Here is a 26,628-nt window from a genome sequence, read left to right as displayed (position 1 = left end):
CAGCGGGTGTGTCAAAGAGAAGCACAATTACAGAGGAGAAGGAGAAGGGAAGAGGTGGAAAAATGACCGTGAAGAAAGAAAGAAAGAAAGAAAGAAAGAGAGAGAGAGGAAGAGGAAGAGTGGCAAAGAGTGTCAGTCATGTAGCTTCTAATTTTGGTTATGGCTCGAGCACTACTTTGTTCCACCACAGGCTTTTATGCTACAAGCATGAGCAGGCTCAAGACAGACAGAGAGACTCAGAAGAGCTATTGAATTAGCAAAAACCACACAGTCACACACACACACTAAAAATATACTACACACAAATACAATGAGGAGGAGAGACTTATGATAAAAATAAAAAATAAAAACTCCAAGTGGTGATGAGTATTTTTGAAAATTCTGTGTCATGTATATAAACAAGTACAGCCCTCCTCCATGACTGGCTTATTTTGAGCAATCTAACGTCCTTATAAACGTTTCACAAAAGAATCCGTAGCTATGGTAAACTATTTCAAAAACAATCTATTCAAACGTCGATAAAAGACGAGGATTTGCATCCGCAGTTGAGTGGAGAGCACAACAAAAGGAACTCTGGTTGGAATCCAAATTAGAGGAAAGATGAAGACATGAAAGATCAAAACCAAGAAGGAGGAACGAGAAAAAAGGAAAGGGAATTGGCAAACACCGATATCCAGCTGTGCCACAGAGAATCAAATTTTAAAAAGGCAATATGAGCCACAGCCAAATCACCTGCGAGATAAATAGATGGGAAATAATAAAAGGAAAATTAAGGCAGAATCAAAGAGAGGCCACGCAGAGCATAAGTGTGTATATATCTATATATAGATCTTCATTTATTTTAATATTTAAACCCACTAAAAGTTGTAAATACAACTTTTGAATGAAAGGCACAGGAAAAATCAGACAATGCTGATATAATACTCGAAAGAAAAAAAAAAAAAATTACAGTACAAAAAGAGGACAGTTAGTTACGCATGAACAAATCCTTCCAAGTTGACCATCCTCCAGACTCGGGGAAACGGAAATACAGCTGACACAACAAAGGAGAAGGGGGTTCAGAAACAAAAATCCATTAGCCAAACTTGTCTTTATTGCTTTTCCAAACTGGCAAAAGGTCACATCAGCTCTCCAGGTCTCAGAGAAGGCCAAAAAATAAACAAACAAATCAAAAACAAACAAACAAAAAAACAAAAACAAACAAAAACTGCTGTGCTTTCTCCTTTCCCCACAGGTGGAGTGGCTCACTTTTGATTATTCGCCTGTCTGTTGACTGTGCTACACAACACTCCACTGGGCATCTGATTCACAACATCAAAACAGTTGACATATAAAACATATGGAGCCAGAGACGGGTTTATTTGATTTTTTTCAAAGTAAGATCTCTCACAATGCATTACCAGCTGAGCCTACATTTGTGATTACGCTTTAATTTGTTGGCCCACCAAGTGTAAAATCAACCCAACCTCTAAGTGGTGCCGAGTGTTTAAATATTCAGCAGACATTTCTGGGATTCAAAAAGTGCAGGTCAGAAGCCATTTCTGGAGCAAGGAAGTAATTTGGTTATCTTCATTGCTTTTTATACTGTTGGCTTGATGGAGCTTACTGAACTCAACATTAGTGGGAGCATAGCACAGAAGAATTCATTTATAATTACAGATTTTATTTTATTTTTTTTAAAAACAGAATCTGAAAGAAGAGGCCACTACTATTCACTTTTATCAAGTTTGGAAAAAAAAAAAAAAAGATTTATCCTATCAAGAGGCTAACAAAGCAGAGGGGGTTTTGTGACATTTAATATGGCTAATTTATGCCTTAGATCTGCCAAGACTTTTGGTTCTTAGGAGAGGAGAATCAGTATGCAGGCCTGCCAGCTCACATAAGATGTGTGTACACATTAAAGTTTTTCTGGACAGCTCTGGTGGGGAACCAAAAATATAACTCTCTGTACTGCTCAGAATTCCTAATATTACAACTAGCCTCTTTGGTATAGGCAAATCTGCATCAAGAGACCCACCAATGTCCAATTTGTATCTTCTTTTTCCAAAAAACAGCTGTCTCAAGCTCTCACTGGTCCCATTAAAAGGGAAAGACGGAAAAAAAAAAAAAAAACAGTCCAGGATGAGTGCATCAATTCTATAACCTGGAGATCAAGTGATTGTTTGGAATAGCAGGAAATTATACTTCGACAGACATCAAGGGTTTTCCTTTCGTCTTGCGTGAAAACGAAAACTGCAAACTTCCTGTTTATCCTCTAAACTTGATGCAGCCTGGCCTTTTCTGCTGCCAGACGGCAGATTCATGCTACTTCCACCTTCTCTGCAGCAACGCTACAGAGGGGGGGCGGGGCAAAGCCATGGCACAGCAAAAAAGGAAGGAAAAAATAAAAGAAACTTAAACTTGGATTCAGCTTTGAAAAGAACAGCAAATTTAAACAAGAGAAATAAGTGTTACGATCAAACACAACAGTTCGGATGGACTGAGGAATGGCAGGAGGATGGACGTGGTCAGGGCTATGTAATGTTGCTGCGGCTGCTTGGACGCTCTGGTTTGTGTAAGCCTGTGTCCAGTGAAGGATGCGTTTACCAGAGCCCTTTCTCATCTTCCCATCCCCCAGAGATGGCAGCCCACTCTGGGAGGGGAGAATTTACCTCGATTCCCTCTCCATCCTGGTTCTAACCAGAATTTTATAGCGCCACATTCCTCTTTTACACAGGAGCAAAGTAAGGTAAAAGCTACAGCTTTGAGAAATCAGCTTTGAAGTTTGATTCTTACCCTTCCTGATGCAAGAGCTAACACCTTCCAGCTCCAGAGCATAAAGGAGAACAAATGACATCATGAACAAGAACCAGGATCTCAAGAGTCCAGAGATAAAAAGTACAGAATTCAGTCTCTCGTTGCGTCAGGCTAACGCCGACTCCATTCATTACCTGGCCATGGCAGAGGAGGAAGCGGCAGCTAGCTGTGTGAGGTATTCGCGCAGTTCCTTTGCTGCCTGAAAGCGGCCCCAACGTTTTTTGGGTTTGGTGCACTCGTCCAACAGAGCCTTGAGTTGTCCATCTTTGGCTATGTGGGCAGGCGGGTCGTGGAGGAGACCTCCAGTGGTGCCCCGCCATGTAGCATACCGTGACAGCAGGTTTTGACATATGGCATAGTAGTTGTGGTCCACAGTGACCCTGGAACAAAGAGAGTCCTTGGAGAAAGACAGACAGGCCTCCCTGTCGCATTCCTCAAACCGGCTCTCGTACCACACGTCGTAGTTTTCCGGCTTATCTGCAAGAGAACAGATACACAAATTGAATCCACTGCTATGAAAACGTACTAACAGCATTTAGTTAAAACAGATAAAAAGCATCTAGTGGATCATAAGCTTTGTTTTTCCCCAGGTGAATGTAATGAAGTGAGGCTGGGTTATGTAGGCCTTGCAAACCTTTAAGAAACTCCTGGAGCTATAAAATCAAGAGCATTTTTAATCTTTTAGCATTTACACCTTTATTGAGAGTGATACACAAACAGGAAACCTAGGGGGGTTGTTGGGTATGTCACGCAAAAAGGGTTCAATCTTTGCATTCGGGGTATTCTGCTAAAGAGCTCCCTCAGATCTAGGCAGGCAGTTTTAGATGAATTCTTTCCTCGTGTAGTAAGAGCATTTCTCTTTTAGCAAACTGTTTTTCGAAACTAAACAGAAAAACAAAACTTGAAACTTTGGTAATTACAGTCAACTGTTCCACCGCATCTAACCGTGAAGAATAAGAAGAATATTTATTTTTTTAGCTTGTGCAAATTATTACCCATGAAATCAGCCTCAGCAGAAGCTGACAAGACCAAGGTGCCACTTTTGACACCCCACAGGCCCTAACGCGAAATACTTTTTTCAAAGCCCAGAGGCAAACAACTCATCTACAGTTTCATTTGACAGAAATGAACCACTTTCCAGATTTATTGAGCAAATAAAATTCTTTCTCCAGCTCATTTCACATTGCTTCCCCCCCCCCCTTTAGAGGATTGTGCTGGGAAAGAAGGGAGCCAAGAAAATAACCTGGAATGATAAGAGAGCTATTGGTTTGTGCATTAAAAGCCAGATCAATAGCATGGTGGGGAGGGGGAGGGGGAGGGGTTGGACCCAGAGGATGCAAACACATAATCAGTGTATCAGCGATGTAATGCACTTCTCCTCTGGCTCATCAGTACAACTCAATCAAACATCCAACTCTGCCCTGTTAGCAAGGGGCCTCCGTGGCCCCCCGAAGAGGAGGGGCACATCAACCTCAATCAGTGTGGGTGATGAAGATGGATATGCCTGCGTATGCATATACCGCAAGCAGGCGCACACATATAAAGACATACACGCCAAAGCAGCAAGGTGAGGTGAAAGCAATTAATGTTTCGGAGCTGGCCATGCATCACACCTCAGCATTGATTGACAGATGGCATCAGGAGAATGTCCTGTTCTTTTACCCCCCCCCCCCCCACACACACACACACACCTAAAAAGAAGAAGAGAGCAATAGGTTTGTTCTCAAGGACAAAGATGAGCACAGCAAAGAAAAAAAAAACAAAAAAAAAAAACGTACTTTGAGACTCAACTAAAGGCTAAAACGAACTACGAGGTCTATTTACTTGCACCTCAATGCCTTCAGTTCTCTCCTCCTGCAAGCGCGAGTGTAACAAAGCTAGAAGATTTCCAACACAAACTAAATAATTTCCAATTCAAATGAGTGGAGAGCAGCACATGAGGTAGGCTGCCTAGCCTCACTTGTCTCCTGCATATCTGGTACCTTCCATGTTAAAGAGCTCAGGCTTGACTTGTATACATTCCCCTCACACCTCTGGCTTCACTGGGCTGCACTGAGAGGGGACATTGGGCCTGAAATGCTTGTTAGCGCGGCCTTACTAGTGGCATTCAAGAGTACGAGCCAGTTTTAACAATGTATGCCTGCGTTAGAGTGCATTATTGAATGTAAGAGAACGAGAATGGTGGTGTGTGTGTGCTGCTGCATGTGTTTGTGTAAGCCAGCGAGCGTCAGGGAGAATGAGAGAGTGAGTGAAGTGTGCGTTACATTATACAGCATGTGTTTCCAAAAGCCACTAGGGGTGAAAACATCCTCAAATGCTATAAACTCAATGATGGGGAATGGCTCCTTTCGCACCACTGGACTGTGCAAACACAGCGCACAGCACAACTTCAACATGGCATGCGTTTTATCTCGCCGAAACCCATCACATCAATATGGATGCCCCTAATGAGAGGGTGGAACAGCACATGGCTTTCTGCGTGTTTGATTTGCAAATCAATTGGCCTTAGTTTAGACTGATGAGATTCGCATCACACTCTTTAGCTCGCTTTCAATCTCAGGCTCTAATTGTAGGGATTGAATTCTCTGTTTGTCGGGCCTTGGGAAGTTACCGTGGCTATTTCCTACCGCTGTCCAACACATGGCACTGACCTCGTAATACTCATTATCGCTGTCGTCCCTCTCCGTCCTGCTGCGCCCCGGCACTTGGCACGCACACAAAGAGATCCAGGCGCGCAAACATGCAAGAAGCAAATAAACTTGAGGCTTAAACTCTGAATAGCCAGGGTAAGCAGCTTCAGATGTCAAGCTCTAAATGTGTCGGCCAGACAAAGGGAGTCTCAACCTGGATTGTGCTTTAGGGCTTGCAAAAAGGACTACTTGTGACAGGGTGGCAAATTGCAGCTTTTGGCACCAAGGTAAATATACACACTTTAGTGTGGTGCATTGACATATCAACATTATCACGCACCAAATGAAGGAAAAACTCAAGGGGCAAAAACAACAGGGCATGTTGGAGTACCTTCCCATGTTGTGCATCAATTTGCGGTTTTCTGGTGTCAGATCTTGTAATTTGGCAAAATGGCACTTTATCTCAGGGTAAATTCATCACAATACTTTCGCCTCCAGCTAAAAAAGTGCATACACACCCCCTTTTCTCCTTCTCTCTCACACACACGCACACAGACAATAGCTCATATCTGTCACAGGGCATAATGGTGGAACCTCAACACCCAGCGACACAACAGTTTATCACTTTAATAGGATTTCTGCAGGAAGGGACAAATCTAAGAGCCTGACTAGGTGGCCTTGCCTCTCTCTGTAGTGGCCCCTAGAAGGGGGACAGAATTGTAGGAAACCGCAGCACTGAGCGTGTGATGTATAACTATCTCTGTCCTTGTTATGAGGTTTATTCTGAGCGGCAAAAAAAAACTAGGGCAGCGGAGATGGCTCGTTATCCAAACGATCTTAGCTTTGATGGGGACGTGCGCGTTAGAGGCAGAAGGGGTGCTGGAGGAGTGTATATTCTTAGAAGAGAGGAGGCTTCGAGCATGCGCGTCCCTTGAGGCCTTTCCTCAAACCTTCATCACTTCCTCATAAGCTACAGTTTGCGGGTATAGTTCTGACATCAAATGCAGTGTTTTCTAGAAAATACAAACTGTGGACAGCGTTTAAATCACACTCGGGCTTCGGAAAAACTTTTCAGACGGAGGATTGATTCACGAGTAATTATGTTATAAATAAAAATAATGGTTTATTGGGGGGTTTCGTAAATCTTTAGAGAAGCATCAATGACAGGTCTATCATTTCTGCATGTTGCTTTATGTGCTAATGTAAATAACATCCTGTAAAGATGAGCAGCAGTTCTTGTAAAGCGGTTGTGTTTAAAGGTGTGATATGCATACATGTTCACGAACAATGACTTATTGTCATGGCAACTGGAGGGACAGACTCTGTGAGGCATTAGTCACAGACCTATGGACATACATATCTGTGCACGCACACACACAAAGCGAATGTGTGGAAATTTATAGGCAGTGCCACTCACTCTGCTTGATGAGCCTTTTGTCGGCCACAAGAACGTTCTCGGCGTCGACAATGATGACCTTTCCGTCACGTGGGCCGACCGCAAAGTTGTCAAAGCTGACATCGAGCAGGTAGAGGGCGAACTCAAAGTCATTGTTGGTGAGCTGCTCGGCAATGTCCATCAGCTGGCGTGCCAAGTCTACCCTCTTCTCCCACGGCGCATTGTAGAAGCTCCACAGATCCTCACCTACGTAGTTGACAGCTACCACGCGCCCACATGCTCCCAGGTACTTGGCGAATGGCCACCCTTCATCTGACGGAAAGCTCTGGGAAGGAGAAACAGATGAGCATGGAAGACAGTTTATTTAAAAACAGATAAAAGAAGTCAGGCTGTGTAATGTCGAGTTGGCTGACAGAAAAAAAAGAACCCAACAACAAAACAATAACAGTGGCTCTGAACAGCAGAGGTTAACACATGAATTGGAAGAACCTTCAAATAGTCAGAAAATATTTGTTTAACTTGCACACGAATCAGCTTCTTTAACACGGACAGACGAAACAAAAATCCCAAAAAGCAAACACAAAGATTCTGTGTGCAGCCTGAGGTAATGTTTTATACACAATTCTAAGCACAATAGCTGAAAATCTGCCAAGGATCACGTGAAACAGAGCCAGCACTGGGTATAACGGATTAAATTTAATAAAAGCAAAAGCCAGTTTGTGTTAAAGCCCTACAGCTATGAGTTGATGTACGCCGCTATATTCAGTGGTTCCAGAGAACTGATAGGAGATGATTTGTGGTAACAGCAGTTAGCAGGAAAGCCTTATGTGTTGTGATGCAGCAGTGGGGCGATTTAAACTGCTGTGTGATGTCGACTAACTGAGTTAATGCAGCTTGGGCATGCTGACAAGAAATCGCTGTGTATTATAGGTTAAACTGATTAATAATAAGGTAATACCACCAGATGAAGGCGGTACTAGCGCACTAGAGCCTAATCTCTCTTGGATTTATTTGCCTCTGCTGGGGTCAAATATGCATGTGTGACCTATCATCTGCAACTGCCTAGTCAAGTGGTCACATTTGTACAGGCAAACACATACACAACTGTGGACAGTTGTACACTTACATGAAACTTCAATGAGTTAGGCATGAAGCAGCTGTATCTGGCAAATGTTGCAAGCTGCTGGGGGACTCGAATCTCTAAGTCTCATTACCGCTTCGATCTTCCTCCATGAGCTCTGGTGTCTCACACTTTCCCTGCATCCATTTCTTTTCTCTGGGGCCCATTTCATTGTCGCAGGCTGCCACAATGGTCAGACAAATTAATAGAAAATAATAGAATGAAAGCCCCGTTTTTCTTTCGTTTTGTTTTTTTCCCCCTAGACACATGGGTATTTCTGCAAGTGGTACGCCCTCCACCCTATAAACCTGCTGCCATAGGCCTCCATCTTTTATAATAAACACCTGGCCATATGCTAGCCTAATGATTGCCTGCATTTCCTATGTAACAAATCTCTCCTGGGTTGCAGTTTTTGGCAGGCAGCCGCCACGCGGACAGACTGAGAATTGAGAGCACTTGTCTTTCACAGCAGCCTCGGTGGCCCTCCCTTTCTGAAACCCAATCGCACCTGCGATAAGGCAGGGAACGCATCGTGACACTGCAGGTAAGGTGTGAACTACTATCAGTGTTGCATCTCACTTTACACTCGAGGTAATTCAATACTTTACCAGCTTTCAATTTCTGTCATGAGGGTGGGAGGTTAAATATGCATGGCTGCCCCAACTCTTTAAACTTTAATGAAATACAAATTATTTAAAGACATACATTTTAACCCCCTCCATCCTCCTCCTCCCGCACACCACGCAGCTGCTATCTCAAAGACAGCAGCTGGACTCCTGCCACATGGAGACTGTGGCACTGAGAGGATGCAAGTGATCTGGAACCCAAAAGGCATTCAGGTGATGACTATGGTGCGATTTGCAGCTTTGCTTGTGTGCCACTGACTATTTTTGGGGTGTTTTATTTTGAACACTCTGCAAACTATGCTGTGCATGATGCAATGAAGTCAAGGCAATTCTAAGCCCAACAAAGTCAAGTAAAGCAGCAATGACTCAATGCGACAAATCCAGACAGAAGCAAACTTTTTCCAGCCTATCAGTCTGTTAAGTGGCGTAAATCTATACCTTAGGTGTATCTCTTGTTCCCATCAGTTTTAAGAAAGAGCCACAAGCTTGACTGGAGGACAATGATAAGTTGCATGCAGTGTAGGTCGAACCCATTTCCCTGAGGTGACCCGATCAATCGTGGGCCAGACAACAGTCTGTCCATGAAGCACTACTTGCTTCTTGCTGCCTGTCTGTCTGTGCTCATCATCACTAGACTTGGCAATGACTCACCCAAACTTTTCCAAAAGCCTGTGTCTCAATAAACTTCGTCTAGACTTTTAGATACAGCAAACGCGACAAGTAGAGAAATTAGAGGAAGTCCATCACATGCTCAGAAATGAATGATAATGGTGGGCTGACTGCATTCCCAAATACTGGCTGGAGGGGAGACAATCCCAGACTACTGAGATGCCATTGGCCACTGGGCTAAGAGAATTAGGATTAGAGATTTAATAGGCTAAATATCTAAAATGGCTTTCTAATTTCTGAGGGTGGTATATAATGATTAAGTTGAAGCTTGATCAGTTAGGGGGTATATCCTTCTTAGGCTCGCCTCCCTTTGACCCAAATTCAAGCCTTTATATTGCTGCAAACCTAAGCGGCTCTCTGTCACAATGACAAAATTTGCCCTGTCCAACATTACAACTAAAACCTCCTTTGCCAAGCATCAGCCTCCCTCTCTCACGCCTGCAGGGTGGATGGTGAGATGTGGGGTTGCGGGGGCAGCCTGAGAGCAAGAGCGGAGAAAAGCGAGAGAATACGATGGAGACAGCAAACAGAAGAGACAAACAGAGTGTCTTTCACTTCTACGCTCCAGTAGACAGGAGGAAGAAACCAGCAAAGACCTGCCTGCTAAACACATCTCTCTCTTTGTTGTCAGGTTACAGCCCTGAATAGGAGGAAAAAGTAGAGCGACAGCAGATGGGGGGGATGGCTGATGGGAGGGAGGAGAAGGATGAATGCCCTACGGCTACTTTCATATACTGTCAACGGCTGTTATGAGAACGCCTTCATGTCTGTCTGGCCCTCGTTCGTGGTTCTTAACATAGATGTTGCTCGTTCGCGGTGCTGGAAGGCTCACTGCGCTGCGTCAATTACCTCGGTGCCATTTTTATGAGCTTCCTGTATTTAAATTTTATACACAATAAGTCTGAAAGTGAGAACTACCGAACAGCGTGGGCAGGCACACGAGAGTGGGCACCTGAGCTTTGGATTCAAACTCGCCTATTGCAAAGCTTGATAAATACTCTACGTGTCCCACCAATCATTCTCCCTTAGCGCTCTTTAAACGGTTACTCTGCAGAAGTCATTAACGTCCGCAATGAGGCGTTGAGTGGGGAGGGGGGGATAAATTGGAAAGCCCAGCCTAATATTACATCCACTGCACTATCTCTGAGCAGACCTGGGAGGTACTCTGGTGTGTGTGTGTGTGTGTGTGTGTGGTTACTGCACAGGTAGTGAATTTTACCAGTCGTCGCCCAATCATGTTATGCTATTTAAAAATGCTGAGGGTGCAAAACTGCCAATGACACATCCCAGCAACTTTTACTGCTTTTTAAAGTCTTATCACTTCTTGTTCCCTTCACTGGATAAGAACCTTTTATTTCCTGCTTAGCAAAACCTTGAACTTGTAAAACATGGAGCCCAATGCTTTTTTTTTTTTTTTCCCCTTCCTCCCCTGCAAAAATTTTTTGCCGTGTTACAGAAATAATGAGCTGGGCTCGGGAGACAATGAAAGCAAGGGTGGAAAACAGACTCTTCTCATTAAAGGCGACCTCACAGTGACTTCTAGGCCCAAGTCTGACTAATCTAATCTTTAAGGTTGTGCCAATTCACCACCGTAGCAGTGACTTGGGGGGGGTTGTTGTGCTTTCCACCCCCTCCCTTGTAATACAACAGACACACTGGCGTTCTCTCGGGGGTAGATTGGATTGGGCTGAAATGTAACAGGGCCACAGACAAATGGGCAGCCTCTGGAGAAGAGGATGAAATGAATGGAGCGAGAGGCACAGGAACACACACCTGCGTCCTGACATCTGCTGACAAAGGCATGCCCTTCTACAGGGCCACTTGGGGAGGGCGTGGGCGTGCATGTGAGAGAGAGCGTTCAAAAAGAGGCTCCTTGTTTGGGTGTGCGTGTGAGTGTTTGTGTCTACGTGAAACGCCATCCGAGTGCATGTGAATGAGAATACGCAACGTGACCAGGGCTGATAACAACCTCTATTCAAGGGCCGAGTAAACATGAGTGGCTCCCAAGATATTGCCTTGGCTGGCTCGCAGAGAACACTGGACCATCAAACACACACATTCACGCACATACACGTATATGTTGGACACAGAGTTGAGTTTAAAAGGAAGCAGTTGCCTTCATCTTTGCAACCACAGCTACTTTCTGTGTAAAGGAAATTAGTAGTTGCAACCAAAGTGTGCAGCTTGTTAAAGCCCTGAGGCGGGGCGTGGTGTAAATTCTCGACATTTTCTGTCTTCAACAAAACCTCGCCGCTTCTTAACAAACAAGCCAGGACAAGACTCGTAAAGAGTCCTGGGATCAAACTGTAAAGTTGATGACACGTGGCGAATAGACACATTCAGTCAGATACAACAAAAGAGAGACAGAAAAAAAAAACCCAACAACTTTGAACCTCAGTATTACAAAATGAACATTATTCAGTCTGTTTATCAGGGGGGATTAGTGTTAAGAAGGAGCCACAGCTGTTTTGCAAGGCTTGAAAGGCAGGAGCTGCCAAGCTGGACCTGGGAAAAAAGAAAAAAAACAAACAAAAAAACATTGCTTTTCTGTGCAGCTCTCCTGTTGACCTTGTGTGTCTGGAGGATGTGTGGCGAGCCCCGTCTGGCATTTTGCTGGCCATTTATGTTTAAAATCCAGTCAGTTAGTCTGCAGTGAGAGCTCAGACACCACAGGGGAACCAGCCTCATCCTAGCACACATGGTGCAACTTCTTTTCCGAGTCGCAAGTCTCCCGCTGCTGCATTTCCTGCTAACCTAGTTTCCCCTCCCCGTCTCCCTTTGTTCCACCCCCTAAACCTGCAATACAGGGCAATGATCCCGCATGTTCCGGACATCGGATCCAGGAACTGCCTAGTCACGGCACCACCCTGATTAGTGCATGCATGTCTGCTGGTTGAGACAAGCCAACTGTGTAGATCTCTGAATTTAGAATAGGCCTGACCTCTTTCTTTATCCAGGCGTATGGTTCAAAGGCTGCAAAGTTACAGCACGTACCACTGGCAGCAGTCTTGGGGAACATCCACATCCACTGGTGTACAACGCCACCATTCAGAACCCTTATAAAAGGCGGCTTTGGGAAAAATGCTGATCTGGCTGTTTCTTGGACAGACGGCCAAAAAGTGATACCTTTGTGAAGGATAACAAAGACAACTAATCTCTGATTGGGTTTAATGCGTCACACGAGTCTTTGTTTCCCCACTCATAAGACTATACTTCCTGTGGCCACCCAAGTATAGTTGGAATTAGTTTTTATTTTTGATTTTGTCTGAAAAAATGTAATAGATTTTTCCCTCACTCTTATTTTGCTACTGTCGAGCAGTCCTTGATCTCAATCAGCTGCCTCTTGTCTTATTCTGCAGTCAAACAGACCAACTACACTTTCTTGAACTGAGGCTGGTGACTGAGTTAAGGTTAGGGGGTTGGGAGTGCAACATGTAGAGCTAGTGCCACTAGCTCTACATGTCACCAGATGCAATCAAAAGTGGTGGATTTGAAATCATGGGAGCGCCACTGTCTTGATGCCTCCAGAAATACCATGCAGTTCTGCAGGAAACACTGAAAACTAGGCCAATATATTACAGGTAGGGTTTGGTAATTTCCTTCTTTATGTTTGAGTACTCCTTTCCCATTCCCATGGCTTCGTCTGACAATGGATGATGTTCATATTACTGGTTTAATATCTTATTATATATGCTATGACAGCCTTTTATTGATTTTTAAATGAAAAATAATGTCTGTCTAGACAAGTGTATGAACAGCCTTATGAATATCAGAAATCTTTCAGTTTTTATACATTCAGAGGACTGCTTGTGCCAAGTGGGAGAACAAAAAAAAGACACTAGGCTCATATGAGCAAACAAAACCAAGACATCAAGTACAATAACCGATCAGATCACGCAGAATTGGCTTGTACAGGGCAGAAAGACTATGCGCATGATTCAGTGAGCTACTTCAAGTCTTGATAGAAATGGGTTAGCTGGCTCTTTGAGTTCTGCAGGCCTTTGCTCTGCAGAGAGAATGAGAGCAGGATGAGGAATGAGTGCACAGGACGGCACAGCTCGGGGTTGCTAGTACACACTCCGCCGCTTACTGATAGCTGAAACCCTTTGCCGACCTGAACCTGAGCCACTGCACATGGAGTCACCTCATAAATCCCCTCCGCTGGAAGATGAGGAATGTATTAAGTCATAGGCAGCAGTGTTCACTCAGTCTAGGTGGTATTGCCGCCCACACAGTTTGGCCTCAGACCTGAAGGCTGTGGGTTTGAGGCCTACATCAAGGGTTGTATATTTCAGAGCAGGCGCCAATTATCTCAGGGGCAACCATGTAAGCATACTGAGCAGGGAGACTGCTGTCACTGCCCCTGCACTCTAACCTCTCTACAGACCAGAGGATGCATGAAGAGAATTCCCCTCTACAAAGAGCAAATACACATATATACATATACACACACATACATATATATATTTATTCATTTATTGGACATGCTAGAAAAAGAGTCAAACACTAAAAGAGGTGCCTGTGAACATTTCCCTTTACATACAGTGAGCAGTTAAAATGCAGTGAGTTTTAGAACTAGCAGGGGTGGAAATGCCAAAACTGTACAGATGCTACAGATATCCCTAACCTCTTATAATTTCTCTGACAGGAACCAAGTGCCTTTTGCTTTAATGCAGTGGGCAGTTTTATTACTGCAGGCAAACTGATGTGCTAAAAGGCATATTCTTGCTAACATTAGGCCCCAGGCTCTCCAGGGGACAGAGGATAGTAAAGAGCTGCTTGTTACGGATCAATATTGGCTATCTTAAGGGGTCCAGGGAGAGTTGTGAATGACTGTCTCCTGCACTGCAGAACTGTATCTTCAGGAGCAGGGCATAAGATAGGCTGGGGTGCACACTGTAACAGTAGGAAGCTTGGATGGGGGTGTTGAGGGACAAATCTAAAAAAGAAGCTAGTGGGTGGGATGGGAGGGGGTTAGCCACAGGCATTTACCTAACCAAACACAGCTGTCAGGCGTGTGTGTGTCTGTGTGTACTTGTGTGTGTGCGCGTGTTTGGAGAGAGGAAGAAAGAGAGAAAGGATTATGGTAACACAAGCAGTCTGGCTCATTCAAATAGAGGAAAACACCACAAGGCTCTGGCTCATACGACACGCACACACCCCCCCGCGTGCACGCACACACACAGTCACACAAACCCTCGGCTCCTCTCCTCCTTCTCTTCTCGCCTTTCCACCAGGGCCTCCATCCAGCGAGGGCGGCCAAAAAGAGGGGAGTCGAGCCCAGATAACTACCCGTCTTATCCTAACAGGATTCAGTCTGTACACAAAGGCCTATAAGAATAATGAAAGGGGGTTTGGGAGCAGTTGAAGGAGGGTTAAGCGGCGTACACAACCTCCTCTCTTATGTGCTAAGAGCGTCACAATCCCCAAGACCCAAAAACAAAGGTACTAATCACAGACTACCAACTTAAATACTATTTACTGGCCGACCTCAGCCACTGAGCCAGCCTTTGAGACAGAAGGCTCTCACTTAAGCTGCGATAGCGTGCAGCGTGTGATTAAATGAAAAGAAATAAATAAAACTAAAAACAAAACAGGTTTTGATCCTCTTTGTGAAGAGGCACGATGACCCAGAAAACCAGACCATAAGGGTTTTCCTGCATGGAAATTATAAAGGCTTAAATTCTGTCGATACTTTGCCAGAGCAAGCATATGCTGCAAAAAGGAGCATTTTTTTCCCTCCATAAATTGAAAATATTTTTTACAACCCACATAAATCCTGAAAACCTGTTTTTCTACTTGTTTTTTCTTGATATTTGCACGAAACATCACAACAACCTGTCTATATAAACTTCAATATTTTCTCCCATAAAAAAAAAAAAAAAATTCCTTGTTTCATTTCTTTTCAACAGCAAACTGTAAAAATAATTGCTTCTGTGTAACAAATAAGGTTACATGGAAAAATTATGTGCATATTAGTCGAAAAAAAAAAAAAACTCTCCCCCACAAAACTCTTGGAGCACGTTTGAAAACCACACCACCGTTTTAAATTTACAGTTATAGTCATTTAAACTGAGGGATTTAAATTTATGTTACCAACACAAAAATAAATCGAGGTTCTGCAGGTTGCAGCTGAGGTACCACATTTGCCTCACGTTGTGCCAGGAAAAACCCCAAACACACACTGTTTATTTTGGCTTAGCTTCCTGAAGTGACGGAACATTGTAATGGATTATGCAGAGCTTCATTAATCAGCAGCATACCAAAGAGGCATCCCCCCCTCCATTTTTTAAAGATTCAAACAAGCTACTGGTGTGTTTGCTCAGAGAGCTGTGAATGTTTCCTTCCATATTTGCATTAAAATGTTGCTGTCAAAACTGTTAGGAAGAACAGGAGATAAGGTCATCCATGTAATCTCTCCTCTGATTTAGCATCAGTGTCAGAGTTCTTGGGGGGAAAAAAAATACAGTGTTACGTGAGAGGAGTGCGTCTCCTTGTCAGGTGGGGTGTTGAATGAGTCGGTGGATCTGCGAAAGGTGGGGAGAGACTGTAATAGAAAAAGAGGCAGAGAGAGCTGAGAGGTGGGGTGTCTGGGAGTGCACAGATTTGAGTTTAGAGGAGATGAGAGCGCCACTGACTGAGTTAACCCCACAGGCCTGTCACATCCTATTCTCAGCTCCACTGAGCAAGACAGGGCTGAGGACCAAAAAGGGTGCGAGTACAGTCACATGCTTCTGGCAAACTCGCTAAGCTTAATGATTTGGAAGCGAGGACTAGGCTAAATTGTACTAATTTAAGGTCGGGCCAGATGTACTCCATCAAACACAACCATCACCTGATGAATCGGTGAGTCATCTAGCCGCAGGAGAGACGGCAAGGATGGCAAGTAAGATTCGAGCCACGGAAATGAGAAAATGAATTACTCGCTTCTCACGCAAACCGAGTTACTGTTGAATAAGAGGTAAAAATTAAACAGCATCATGTAATTCCGCCGCTTGGCAAAGAGACAACCCCTTGAACAAGCAGATTTATCAAAGTAAAAGAGAAACCTTTCCACGGTAACTTGAACTGCACCGCTAAGAGGAAATGAGGGAAAAACGGATGAAACTGGATAAGACGACTCTCATTGCACAAGGATTTTTTTCTTGTTTGGCTGTCGTCATTTTTGTCTTCCAAAAATATTTATTCCCCAAAGCCAAATTGTCTTCCACGTGACAGAAAAGTGGGGGTGGTGTGTGTGCGTGCAGTACACAAGTGTGCACTCATAGACACCGAGAACACAGAAAACACATTGTTGGCCAGACCCAAAACAACACAGCAGATTGTTTCCCACTGACAAAGAAGGTCTGGTTTCTCATAGTGAATCAGGGCCGATTTACTGCCTGTGGCTTCAAAAGACTGGAAACAGAAGCCTTTCTAAGAGAGAGTGCAGCTCGCTGAGCAGACAGCAGAAATGTTATTCGCATTATTCAACTGTATAAAGCCAGAGGAGGGAGAAAGGAAAAAGAAATAAAAAGCGGAAAAAAAATAATAAAAAAAAAATCCCTAAACCACAACACTGCTAGCCGATGACAAAAGGAAATTATTTACACTAAATATAGCAAACTTGAATTATAAAATGAGTGAGAGTTTCCTTTATTCAACTTACTGGAGAGGTGTTTAACTACAACTAGGCAAAATAAAGCATCACTCATGACCTGACAAGAAGGCAGAGTAATAAATAGTTGAAAAAAAAGGCCCAGGTTAGATTAAATAACGAGTCATAAAACTCGGCCCACATTCCTCTATATCTTCTGTTAAAGCCTGTCCCCACACAGCAGCTCAAACCTCTAGCAAAAAATAAAGAAAAAAGAAAATAGGTAGACCAAGGTGTTGTAGTACAGCACGTCTTCTGTTCAATCTCTATAGACGCTATTAATTCTTTATGGTCTGCTGCTGCCCAACCTTGTGTATAGGGCCCTTTCAGTCTCACAGCAAATTTTCTCATCTTTTGAGGTTAGTGATGCTGACGAACAGTCAAAGTACTCAAGATCTGCGAGTCTCTGAGACGTCTCGCACATTTCTTTGTGCGTTATCTATCCCGGCAATCCGCGCGCACCATCTGTTATCCTGCGGCCTTGCACGAGCAGAGACCCAACGGTTCCTTCTTTTACCTACAGGTCACAAGTTCAGGGTGAGATCAACAATTCATGAGTCCTTGTAAACATGCAAAGTCTGCACGGAGCGGGAAGTGGAAGGAGCTGTGGACAATGTGAGTGCAAGATGTGTTTGTGCGTGATGTCTTAAACTGTGTGTCCAAGATAAGAATAAGGCCGTGGTGGTGGTGGTGGGGGGGGTGATTCCCTATGCCTCCGAACTGAAATATAACTGAAGTGAAGGAATTGTCTGCACAAGTGGGATGAAAAAGTAGGGGAGGATGCCATAGAAAGAAAAAAAGGGATGTTGTGAGAATAGGGGAGAAAGGAAGAGAGGGGGAGGGTTGAGCGACTGCACAAAGCTAATCAGATTTTATAGATTGACCAGACTAAAAAGCTGATCCCGCCTTTTGTCCTCTGAAATGCCTGGAGGTGTCCTGTACCACATGTGGGGGACAGTGAGGCGGGGGGGAGCTAGTGGTGGAGGTCATAACAAGTTATTGAATGTCTACACGGGCCAAGACCATTGTTGTTCTGTCCCCTCATGAGACCCTCAATGCCAAACACAAATTGGAATTGATTGGCCGCCTGTTAATCAGCGAGTGAAAAGGATGCGGATGCAGAGGAATACGGCTGCTTTGACATCAGGATGACTGAATAAAGGTGGGTCGGGATTTTTCTCCTAACCTGGTGTCAAAGCTAGACGTTAAACTTTTTTTTTTTTTCAAAGCATCCTTTTCATTTCGGCAAGATGAACTGTTTGTTCGGTTAAAATGCGTCAAAATCAAGAATGTTCTAATCTTTCCTGTACCGGTTCTATCACAACAAAGCGTCCTGTTGCATTTTCATCAAAACTAAACAGTACACATCCCAAAGTCTTCTTTTTTAAAAATTCATAGATAAAATAAAACAATTTCTTAAAACTGTTTTTTCTTATAGCAACACTGAAATTCACACAGAAAAACACAAGTTAAAAAATATTTTGCAGGATGAATTAAGGATCAAGAATACTGGCACTGATACAGTTTAGCAGCCCTGCAGAGACTGCTCCGTTCCAGTCACACACAAATGATGACAATCCAGTGGACATAGACTTATATTAAAATTAAAAACAACTTGGACCATTTACAGATGCATCCTTGAATAATTTAAAACTGCCCTACATATGGTGTTAAATATGCAGCACTGCCGCCAGCCAAAAATTGCTTTTTTTCCTCTCAGAGGCCACAGCTCTTAAACCCTTCTCCATTCTAAGCAGAAGAATATTCTTGCTCCAAATAGCCGGCATACAGTCTTGAAGTAGCCTTGAGTTTAGGGAGGACTTGATAGCCTGTCTCAGATCTAGGCAAGAGGAAGGAAAAGGATTCCCGCCCTGTAATTTAGTGGGGGCTTTGTGGGCCAACACGCTGTTGCACTGATATTCTGAATCTCCGGGAGTAATCCAGGAGCCGCGTTTTATCATCTGCTCTGAAACCAGCTGCCGCCACGGATCATCTGACAAAGAGGTCTTTGTCAGATGATCTGTGCATCTTTATCCAGATGCAATATTTTCCTCGAAGCGTGTATTTGTCGAGCATGATTTAAAACCAAAACAAAAAACAACAACCCTATCAGCTCTAAGACTGCTTTATACCCTGTAAACACCCAGATTTTAAGAAGTTCAAATGTAGACACAGTACCTGCAATACGAGTGGTTCCGGGTTAAATGCCAGCGTCATGAGCAGCTGCATTCTTTCTGTGTCCTTGAGGTTCTTTAGCAGGAAGCTGCCAGAGTCCTTGGTTTCGGCGTACCTGCGGACCACACGGTCCAGCAGTCTTTGAGAGGGGCAGTGCACCAAGTCTGACCAGCCCTCTACCACATCTGGAGTGAGCAGTCGAACATCGCCGTTGATTCGGGCAAATTCAGTCTTGTACATTGCCTGGATGAGGTCACATCGTGGCCTGCCTGTGGCCCTCTTGCAGATTTTCTGGTCTATCTCGGCCAGCTCCTGGTTGGAGCCGAGCCGTTTGAGCACCACGCGGCGAGTGCCCTCCCTGGGCTCTCCGTACTGCGCGAAGTAAACATTCTTGACATTGAAAACGTCTAGAAACCGCAGGCGACCCCAGGTCTCAAAGGAAACCTGGCCGTTCATGAACTTGCGGCACCAGCTGGTGCCAAAGCAGGCGGGACACTTGTTGAGGTTGATGAATCGTCTGTCCGTGAGCTCATTCTTCTGGAAGGACGCGAACAGGTTGTGGGTGTTCATCAACAAGATGACAAACAATCCCACCACCAACAGGAGCTTTAGACAGCGGTACAGGCGGCCAAGTTTGAGAGGCAGGAAGCGCAGCATGATGTGGATGGGTCAGGAGTGGGGTGTTGAGGGACAGGGGAGGAGGAGGAGGAGAGGTATTGAGATGATCGTCAGGGAGCTAACCTCAATGCCTCTCCGTCATGGTGCAAAGGGGAACCTTCTAAAGCGGCAGACAGGGGCGAGGTTGGCACAGCTGCACTGTGCCAGACTTTGGCAGTAGCCAGTGCGTCATGTTCTCTCTGCAGTTTGTATGTAAACTTGTCCAGCAGTCCTGAAATCAAGCAGAGAAAGAGACGGAAAAAATCATTACATGAGGGAAAATATAAAAGCTACACCTTATAATACCAAAAATCCAGCGTCTTGCCTTAAGTAACAGTGGAAAAAAGTTGATTTAATTTCCTTCTCACCCTAAATCCTTACATGTGATCCCACCTTGTAAAACAAAATGCAGCTTCTCTGGAATATGAAATAGTCGCACAAATTTGAATTGCTTGGGTCATTTGAGAGATTTCATTACTTTTTGAGCAGAAATGAGATGGCCCACAGCCAATGCAATAAACCTGCCTGTGCCTGTTTGAGTGTGTTCTCTTTGGGAAATCATTTCTTGTATACTCCCAAGTATAAGAAAAATAAATAAAAAGGGAAAATAAAGTGTCAGTGATCAAATTAAGGGGAAATGTAAAACGTCGTCGGCAAGTATTAAAATAAAGTGTCCTGCATTCACAGGAAGAGTCCCTCAGTGGGCCTCCCTCTGCACCTATAAAAGTATCCATCACTTTTTCTAAGATGCACTGCAGAATAACTTGCCATCTGAATACCCCAACGGTTACTTCCAAGCTCAGGAATCTTGATTTTGTTTCTCTTGCTTCAGATGGAGGAATCTCGGTTTGCATTGTGATGAGAGTCACACCGTGCAAAGTTTAACCTTTGATCAGAGCTGCCCTGCTTCGTTTTAATCACGCTTTGATGTTGTTTCTTTGAAAATGGCTGCTGTCGCTAAAATAACGTTTCTGGTCGAGAGGGGGAAAAAAATGAATCTGAATATTTCTACTGAGATTATTAATTTTAGCCAAGAAGGGGGATGGCAAGCCCTATCTGTAGAAGAAAAAAAATCTGGGATCACAGTGAGAGAACAAAGCACTTAGAAAAACCCCACAAGCCCCACTAAAATCTGTCCACGATGAAACCATGTTAGAGCCCCCCCTCCCAAATCCAGCTTTTAGGCAGTAAGTATTTTAAGTCGCTTTAAGAAATACAATGACTCAGACCATGCAAATTAGCCATCCTCAATTAGAGCTCATTAGGGCATGCCTATTAGGACAGCTGACTTGAGAGGGCATGGCTAACGAGCAGGCACAGTAGTGTGATTAGTTTGCGTGTCGATGGGTTTCCTTGCTTTTAGATCGAAGAGGCTGAGATCTGGTAGGACACGCGGGCTAAAAGCAGCCGAGAAAGCGGCGGCTGTGAGAAACGTGGGCCTGCAGCACGCCAGATAAGAGCCGAATGGAGAAGCTTTTACCCCACACCTCTGTCTGGAAATACCTCGAGCTGATCAGGCCAAGTTGCCTAATGTAAAAATAGACCATATCCAAATAGGGAACTACAGAGTGCCACACTGCATGTTTTTAAAAGGCAAAGAAAAATGTTATTCGAGCATTTTTTTCCCCCCCATTCTCGCCACAACACGCGCAATCTGACTCAACACAGCAATAAGGATATGATTTTTGTTTCCTGACATAAATAAAGAGTGAGATAATGAGTTACTGAGAAACTTTACAGCCACATTTTCTACATGGGTAAAAACCTTTAAATCAAGCTTAAAATGCAATGATTTTAAGTCCTATGACGGCATTTTTTAAAAATTAATCTATTACAACACATTACACTGAAAGTTGGAGATGCACTGATTTATCAGACAATAATCAGTATCGACCACTTTCACTGTGTGCCTTATTCAGCTTTTCATTAACTCGTATTACTGAAGTTGGACTCTTAAAGATATTGTGAAATAAAAAGCAGGAAGGCCATCATTGCCTGGCACAAAAGGGATAAAGTATAGCTACAGAGACGCACAATGACAAAACATCTGTATCTGGAGTGACCTTTGGCTAAATTGTTATTTTATTTAAACATTAGACTTACTACTGGCCTCAAATTAACAAATGGTGCATCCTTAATGATGGTAATATTTGGCTGGAATCATCTAGAGAGCACTTCGTGAATATATTGCGAGTGCTGCTGATTCTCACATTATCTCAAGATAACTCAGAAGCGGGGGAAAAAAGCAGAACTGAAACTGTTTCTTTTTTTTCCTCCAATTTATTTCTAGACAGCATCTGAAATTAGCACTCTGAATAGTGGGGGATAAATACATAAGTAAAGTAGGCCCACACTGGGGTGTCTTTGACAAAAGGATTCAAAAGGATGCATGTCTATGCCTTTTACTACAGGGAGTGAGAGAAAGCCGATTGCTTGAGGGGAAAACTGAATTTCCCGTTGTTATAAAATCTCGATTCAAGTGCCATTTAGCATCTGACACAGGCAGCCACGACACTGACGTGACTGCAAGATCTTGGGAGCAGATATGAAATTTATCTAGGATGAGCTAAGGGCTCAGAGAGGACGAACCATAACCTCAGCGAGGCCAAGAAGTGTTTCACCTCTTCATCCGTGAGAGTAAGAAACAGAGAGCCGGGGCAAGCTTAAACAAGCCCTGAACAAGACCTGGACAGCGCCGAGTAATGAGAAGCACAAGCTGGCAGCCGGCGTGAAGAGGATACATAGCTTCGCATTCCTTGCCAGAAAAAGCGTTAGACCACAATTACCTATGGAGCATTACCTGCATTATGTTAGTAATCACACAATGCGAAAGGATCATTTTCTTCCTCTTAATGAAAGACAACTTTAACGTTCAAATTACTGTCAATGAAACACACAAATCGGCCATGTATGGGTTTATAGCGTGTCACGATTAGCATTGCGCATGAGTGCGTGCAGTTTGAAATGCTACTGGATTTGAGTTTTTTTATAACCTGCTGCTGCTGCTACACGCACAGTAATAGTGGGAATAAGATGAAAACATTCAGCTTTATTGGGAGAATGACATAGCAATTTAAGACGGGGATCTCTTTCGCTGGTAATTACCCCACTAGACTGCTTCCTCGTGAATTTTACACCTGCAAAACCATTTATTTAACTCCCTCACTGACTATTGCGGTATGATGGGAGTTATTTAAGAGGACGTGGCGAGAGAGAAAGGCAGACCGCATAGGGCTCTATGGCAAGGTTGCCTACTCAGGTTCTTGCTGAGGGTAAAGTTCACTTAAAGCTCTAAATTAAAGCCAGATGTTTTTATTGAAGGGCATTGAAATTTAAAGCAGTGTTTTCTTTGGGGCTCCCTCATTGTGCCCGCAGAAAACTGTGTTTCAAATTACCCCCCCTTTCCTACCAGACAACCGTCACAGTGCCTCTTCAAAAGATGGGAGGGATGTAGAATACCAAGAGGAGGGGAAAAAAACTCTGTTTAGAATAAGCACCAAATTACTTCTCATGATACAGGGCCGCTGCCAAAAGTGGGCTAAGAAAGTTTTTCAGCGTACTCAGTCTACAAAGTATAGCGGTGAGCGCTTCGAAAGAGAAGCAAAGAAAAGAGGGCAAATCAAAGGATGCCTGACTCCTCATGCATGGAAGATGAGTCTCGCATTCAAAATGTTCCAAGTTTGGCAGATGTTAAGAGCCGCAAAATGGCTCATTACTGGGACTGAAAAGGCACAAGATGAAGCAATAGGCCCCATGTTGGCTTAAAACAGAATGACAAAGGTTGAGACAGAGGAAGATGACATGGTAATATTCTAATATTTCAACTTTTATTAAACTTAGATTTTAAAAGAAAAACTCAGATAAAGAGGAGGGGATTGAAAAGGAAATTTCTTTCTTGAATAATCTTTCCTACAGCTCATTGTGTAAGAACCAGCTTCAGATAATGGTGTGCAAGGGCAAGGCTACTCTCCGGCTAACCCATTTCTTGACTGCACCTGAGGCTAAACTTCATTATGATATAATGAAGTCAAGCCACACAAGAACATGCTTGATTAATTCCAATGGAAATGCAAAAGAGAGTGCACAGTGGGAAGTGGGGAAAAGGACTGAAATACAGTGGAGAAGTCGGTAAAATAGAGAGGAAAAAAAAAAAAAGATATAACTGATGTATAACTAGCGGCCAGCAAGAAGAGAGAAGCTTTGAGTTATTGCTCTTGTGATTGAAATGACTGGAAATAGATCACTTGAATACAGAGCAGCACTTCTCCATCTCTGAATGGTTGCACACAAACACACACGCGAGAGCGTCTACCTGCAGGACCGCTGGCATTACCCCCGAATCCTTACTCAAAGCTGGAGGGGGAAAAAAAGCCACCTCTGCCCCTCACCACCACCACTGCCGCCACCACTGCCACCGCTACCTCGCTTGCTTAGCAATGTGTGGTTCTAGCTGGAGAGAGGAACTACTGTTGCCAGGATTATCGACCGTGGGAGTCAATGATGTTTGATCACAAAAAACATTCAGCCGCAGCCGGATTGCCTCAGTACAGCAAACACATAGACAGTGATGGATAGATACAAATGACAGTAACATTCGCACGCCTAATGGAAAATTGAGTCCTTGGATTATAAGTACCAATTAGCAGCATCCCCACAATGAACATTAGTCCATTCATCTCTGGCCCAAACCAAACATGAGGGGGGTTTTAATGAGAATATCAATAGTATCTGCTTTGCGCCAAAATGACGCAGCTGTTAAGAACACACTGCGAAGACCTACTCTGGATTCCCCAAGTGAAAACAGCTTCTCCCTTTTCTGTTTAATTTAAACAGCTGCATGGTTGCACAACCCAGGATCTCTCTGGAAAAGTTTGAGAAGTTGGCATGAATCTGAATCCCATGTTAATGCTACTGCAAGGCAAACATGTCAGCCGAGTGAAATGATTACAACAAGCTGTCAAAACGAGCTGCAGTTTAAACAATCGGGAAATGCGTTTGGATGGGGAGGAAATGAAATCGATTACCTTAAAAACATTCATTCTCCCACCTTTGTCTGTTTCTCCGTCTGCTCTACAAGTTACTTTATCTGAGACTGATTTGGCAAGTCTGGAGGTCAAAAACAAAAATATACTGCTGCTGTGGGAGCTTTTAGACTGCAATTACGAGACGTTCCCCTGCCGAGCACTCAAAAACATTCAAATCAACCACCAGCAGAACGCCTTAAGTGTATCAGGCTATTTTCATAGTTCCCTCGTCAACGAACCTAGCAGAAAGGCTCCGCAATTAGTCTCCCGATATAGAAAAATTAATTCTAAGCAGCCCATTCTATTCATTAGACTGTAAAGAGAAATTCCATAGGACTTATTATGAGCTTTGTGTGGAACCAAACACTAAAACTCTTGTGTTAATCTGTTTTTCCTTTGAAGGAATCAAGGGCAGCAGTTTTCAAAGAAAGTGCAATTATTACTATGCCACAGAAATCTCATGGTCAGATCTATTCATCTGTTTTTTTGTTTTTTAAATCCTCTCAGAGTTAAAGCTTATATTTTAGGTGCTTTTAGGCTTGATGGAAAAAAAGAAACAGCCTCAACCTGTTGTGTTTTTGCCAAAAGGAAGGCGAATCCAAAGCAAACCTGTTGAGATGAAGTGTTTTAAATAACCTGAAACTACAGTGGGAAATTAAGGGGTGAGAATCGGGGGGGGGGGGAAGCAATGTTTTGTTAAATAAATACTAAAACGTTAATAGCGCCTCCGGCAAACATGATACCTCCTGGACACCAGCGTTGTTGCTGTAATTTAGTATGATCTGCATACAAATAGAGTTCAGGGGCAACACATTTTCTTCACTACAGTGTATCCGTTCTCATCCATTTTTCCCCCCATTATGCTTTTTCCCCTTTTTTGATTCTACATCAAGTCGTGCATAAGAGCCTTGCTATATTCTCTAATGCAAGGCAAATAACGAAAAGATTAAAAACAGCGTGTAATTAGAGGGAAACATACTAACCACCTATGCTTAGACTCAAAACACAGTTCCGCTGCAACTAAAATGACACTACCAGCAGTAATAGTGGTTATAATATGCTTCCTGTCACCGCACAGTGGATGTGGGCATCTGATAAGAGTTTGTTTTTAAAAAGCGCTGAGGTTTTTGTTCCCTTCCCTTTTTTGTTTTAATTATCTTTGCTTAATCTAAGGTCACATGACGGACACTCGAACTGTTATGCATCCTCTTAGTAATATAAAAAAAAAATCTGAGTTTTTATTGCTTTTAGGGGTTTTTTTGTTTTGTTTTTGTTTTTGTTGTTTTTCTTGCTTTATTGAACTGCTCAAAAATAGACGTGTGAGCGACTTCTGCAATGCACAATTTACCTGCTCTCGCTTTAAATAAAAAACAAATCAAAACAGAAAACGAGTTGAAAGGCAGCACGGACTGCAAAGAGAAGAAACAACTGTGAAACAAACCTGTGACTTTTTCCCCCCTCTCCGGCTTTGTAGTAGTGAAATGGTTAGCGCTCAGCTGATATCATTCTTCAAAGTTGCGGCTACTTACGAGGCGGACGAGAGGGGACTTTAAAACACCGGCGATTGTATCTCAGCCGAAAGCAGCTTCTTCAAAGCTCGACGAAGATCTCTATCAAGCACACTCAAACGGGCTTCCAGTTTCTAGCTCTTAGGTATCTAGCCAGCTAGCCTGCTAGCCGCTGAAATAAACAGTTGAGCTGTCGAGTCCTTAACTCTTCGTATACCGGATGATTCCGACTGGACGACGGAGTCCTCTTCACAAAGGATAACAACGTCCGTACGGTGAATTAACGTCCATATCTGTCCGCGTGTTGCGAGTCCCGTCTGCGGTCGGGGTATTGCCTCTTTTCTTGTTCTCTCAGGCAGCTGCTCACTCCTCTCCAACACCACAATGGGTT

At 43.6% G+C, this 26,628-nt stretch overlaps 1 protein-coding gene across 2 annotated transcripts; it reads right to left on the bottom strand.

The window, feature by feature from the left end:
• Window positions 1–803: 803 nt before the first annotated feature.
• dipk2ab (divergent protein kinase domain 2Ab) lies at window positions 804–26,628 on the bottom strand. Of its 2 annotated transcripts, none has more exons than XM_013277052.3 (4): window positions 26,171–26,628; window positions 19,052–19,937; window positions 6,844–7,147; window positions 804–3,273 (listed from the first exon to the last, which is right to left on the bottom strand). In XM_013277052.3, the coding sequence occupies exons 2-4, from the start codon at window positions 19,703–19,705 to the stop codon at window positions 2,927–2,929; spliced, it is 1,305 nt and encodes a 434-aa protein (XP_013132506.1). In that variant the 5' UTR covers window positions 19,706–19,937; window positions 26,171–26,628; the 3' UTR covers window positions 804–2,926. The 2 variants fall into 2 exon arrangements, with proteins under 2 accessions (XP_013132506.1, XP_003439379.3); XM_003439331.5 differs by having other exon boundaries at window positions 26,259–26,628.

The sequence above is a fragment of the Oreochromis niloticus genome, linkage group LG9 (genome assembly GCF_001858045.2).
Source record: "Oreochromis niloticus isolate F11D_XX linkage group LG9, O_niloticus_UMD_NMBU, whole genome shotgun sequence".
NCBI classification, from domain to species: domain Eukaryota; kingdom Metazoa; phylum Chordata; class Actinopteri; order Cichliformes; family Cichlidae; genus Oreochromis; species Oreochromis niloticus.
This window is presented reverse-complemented; position numbering and strand designations above follow the sequence as displayed.

Bases quoted from the DNA above. Each gene is read 5' to 3' on its own strand.
- dipk2ab (XM_013277052.3), bottom strand. From the start codon at position 19,705: ATGCTGCGCTTCCTGCCTCTCAAACTTGGCCGCCTGTACCGCTGTCTA. The intron at 7,148-19,051 runs GTACTGTGTCTA...TCTCCTTCCCAG, and splicing joins CGGAACCACTCGTATTGCAG to AGCTTTCCGTCAGATGAAGG. The intron at 3,274-6,843 runs GTGAGTGGCACT...GTTCTCTTGCAG, and splicing joins CAAAAGGCTCATCAAGCAGA to ATAAGCCGGAAAACTACGAC.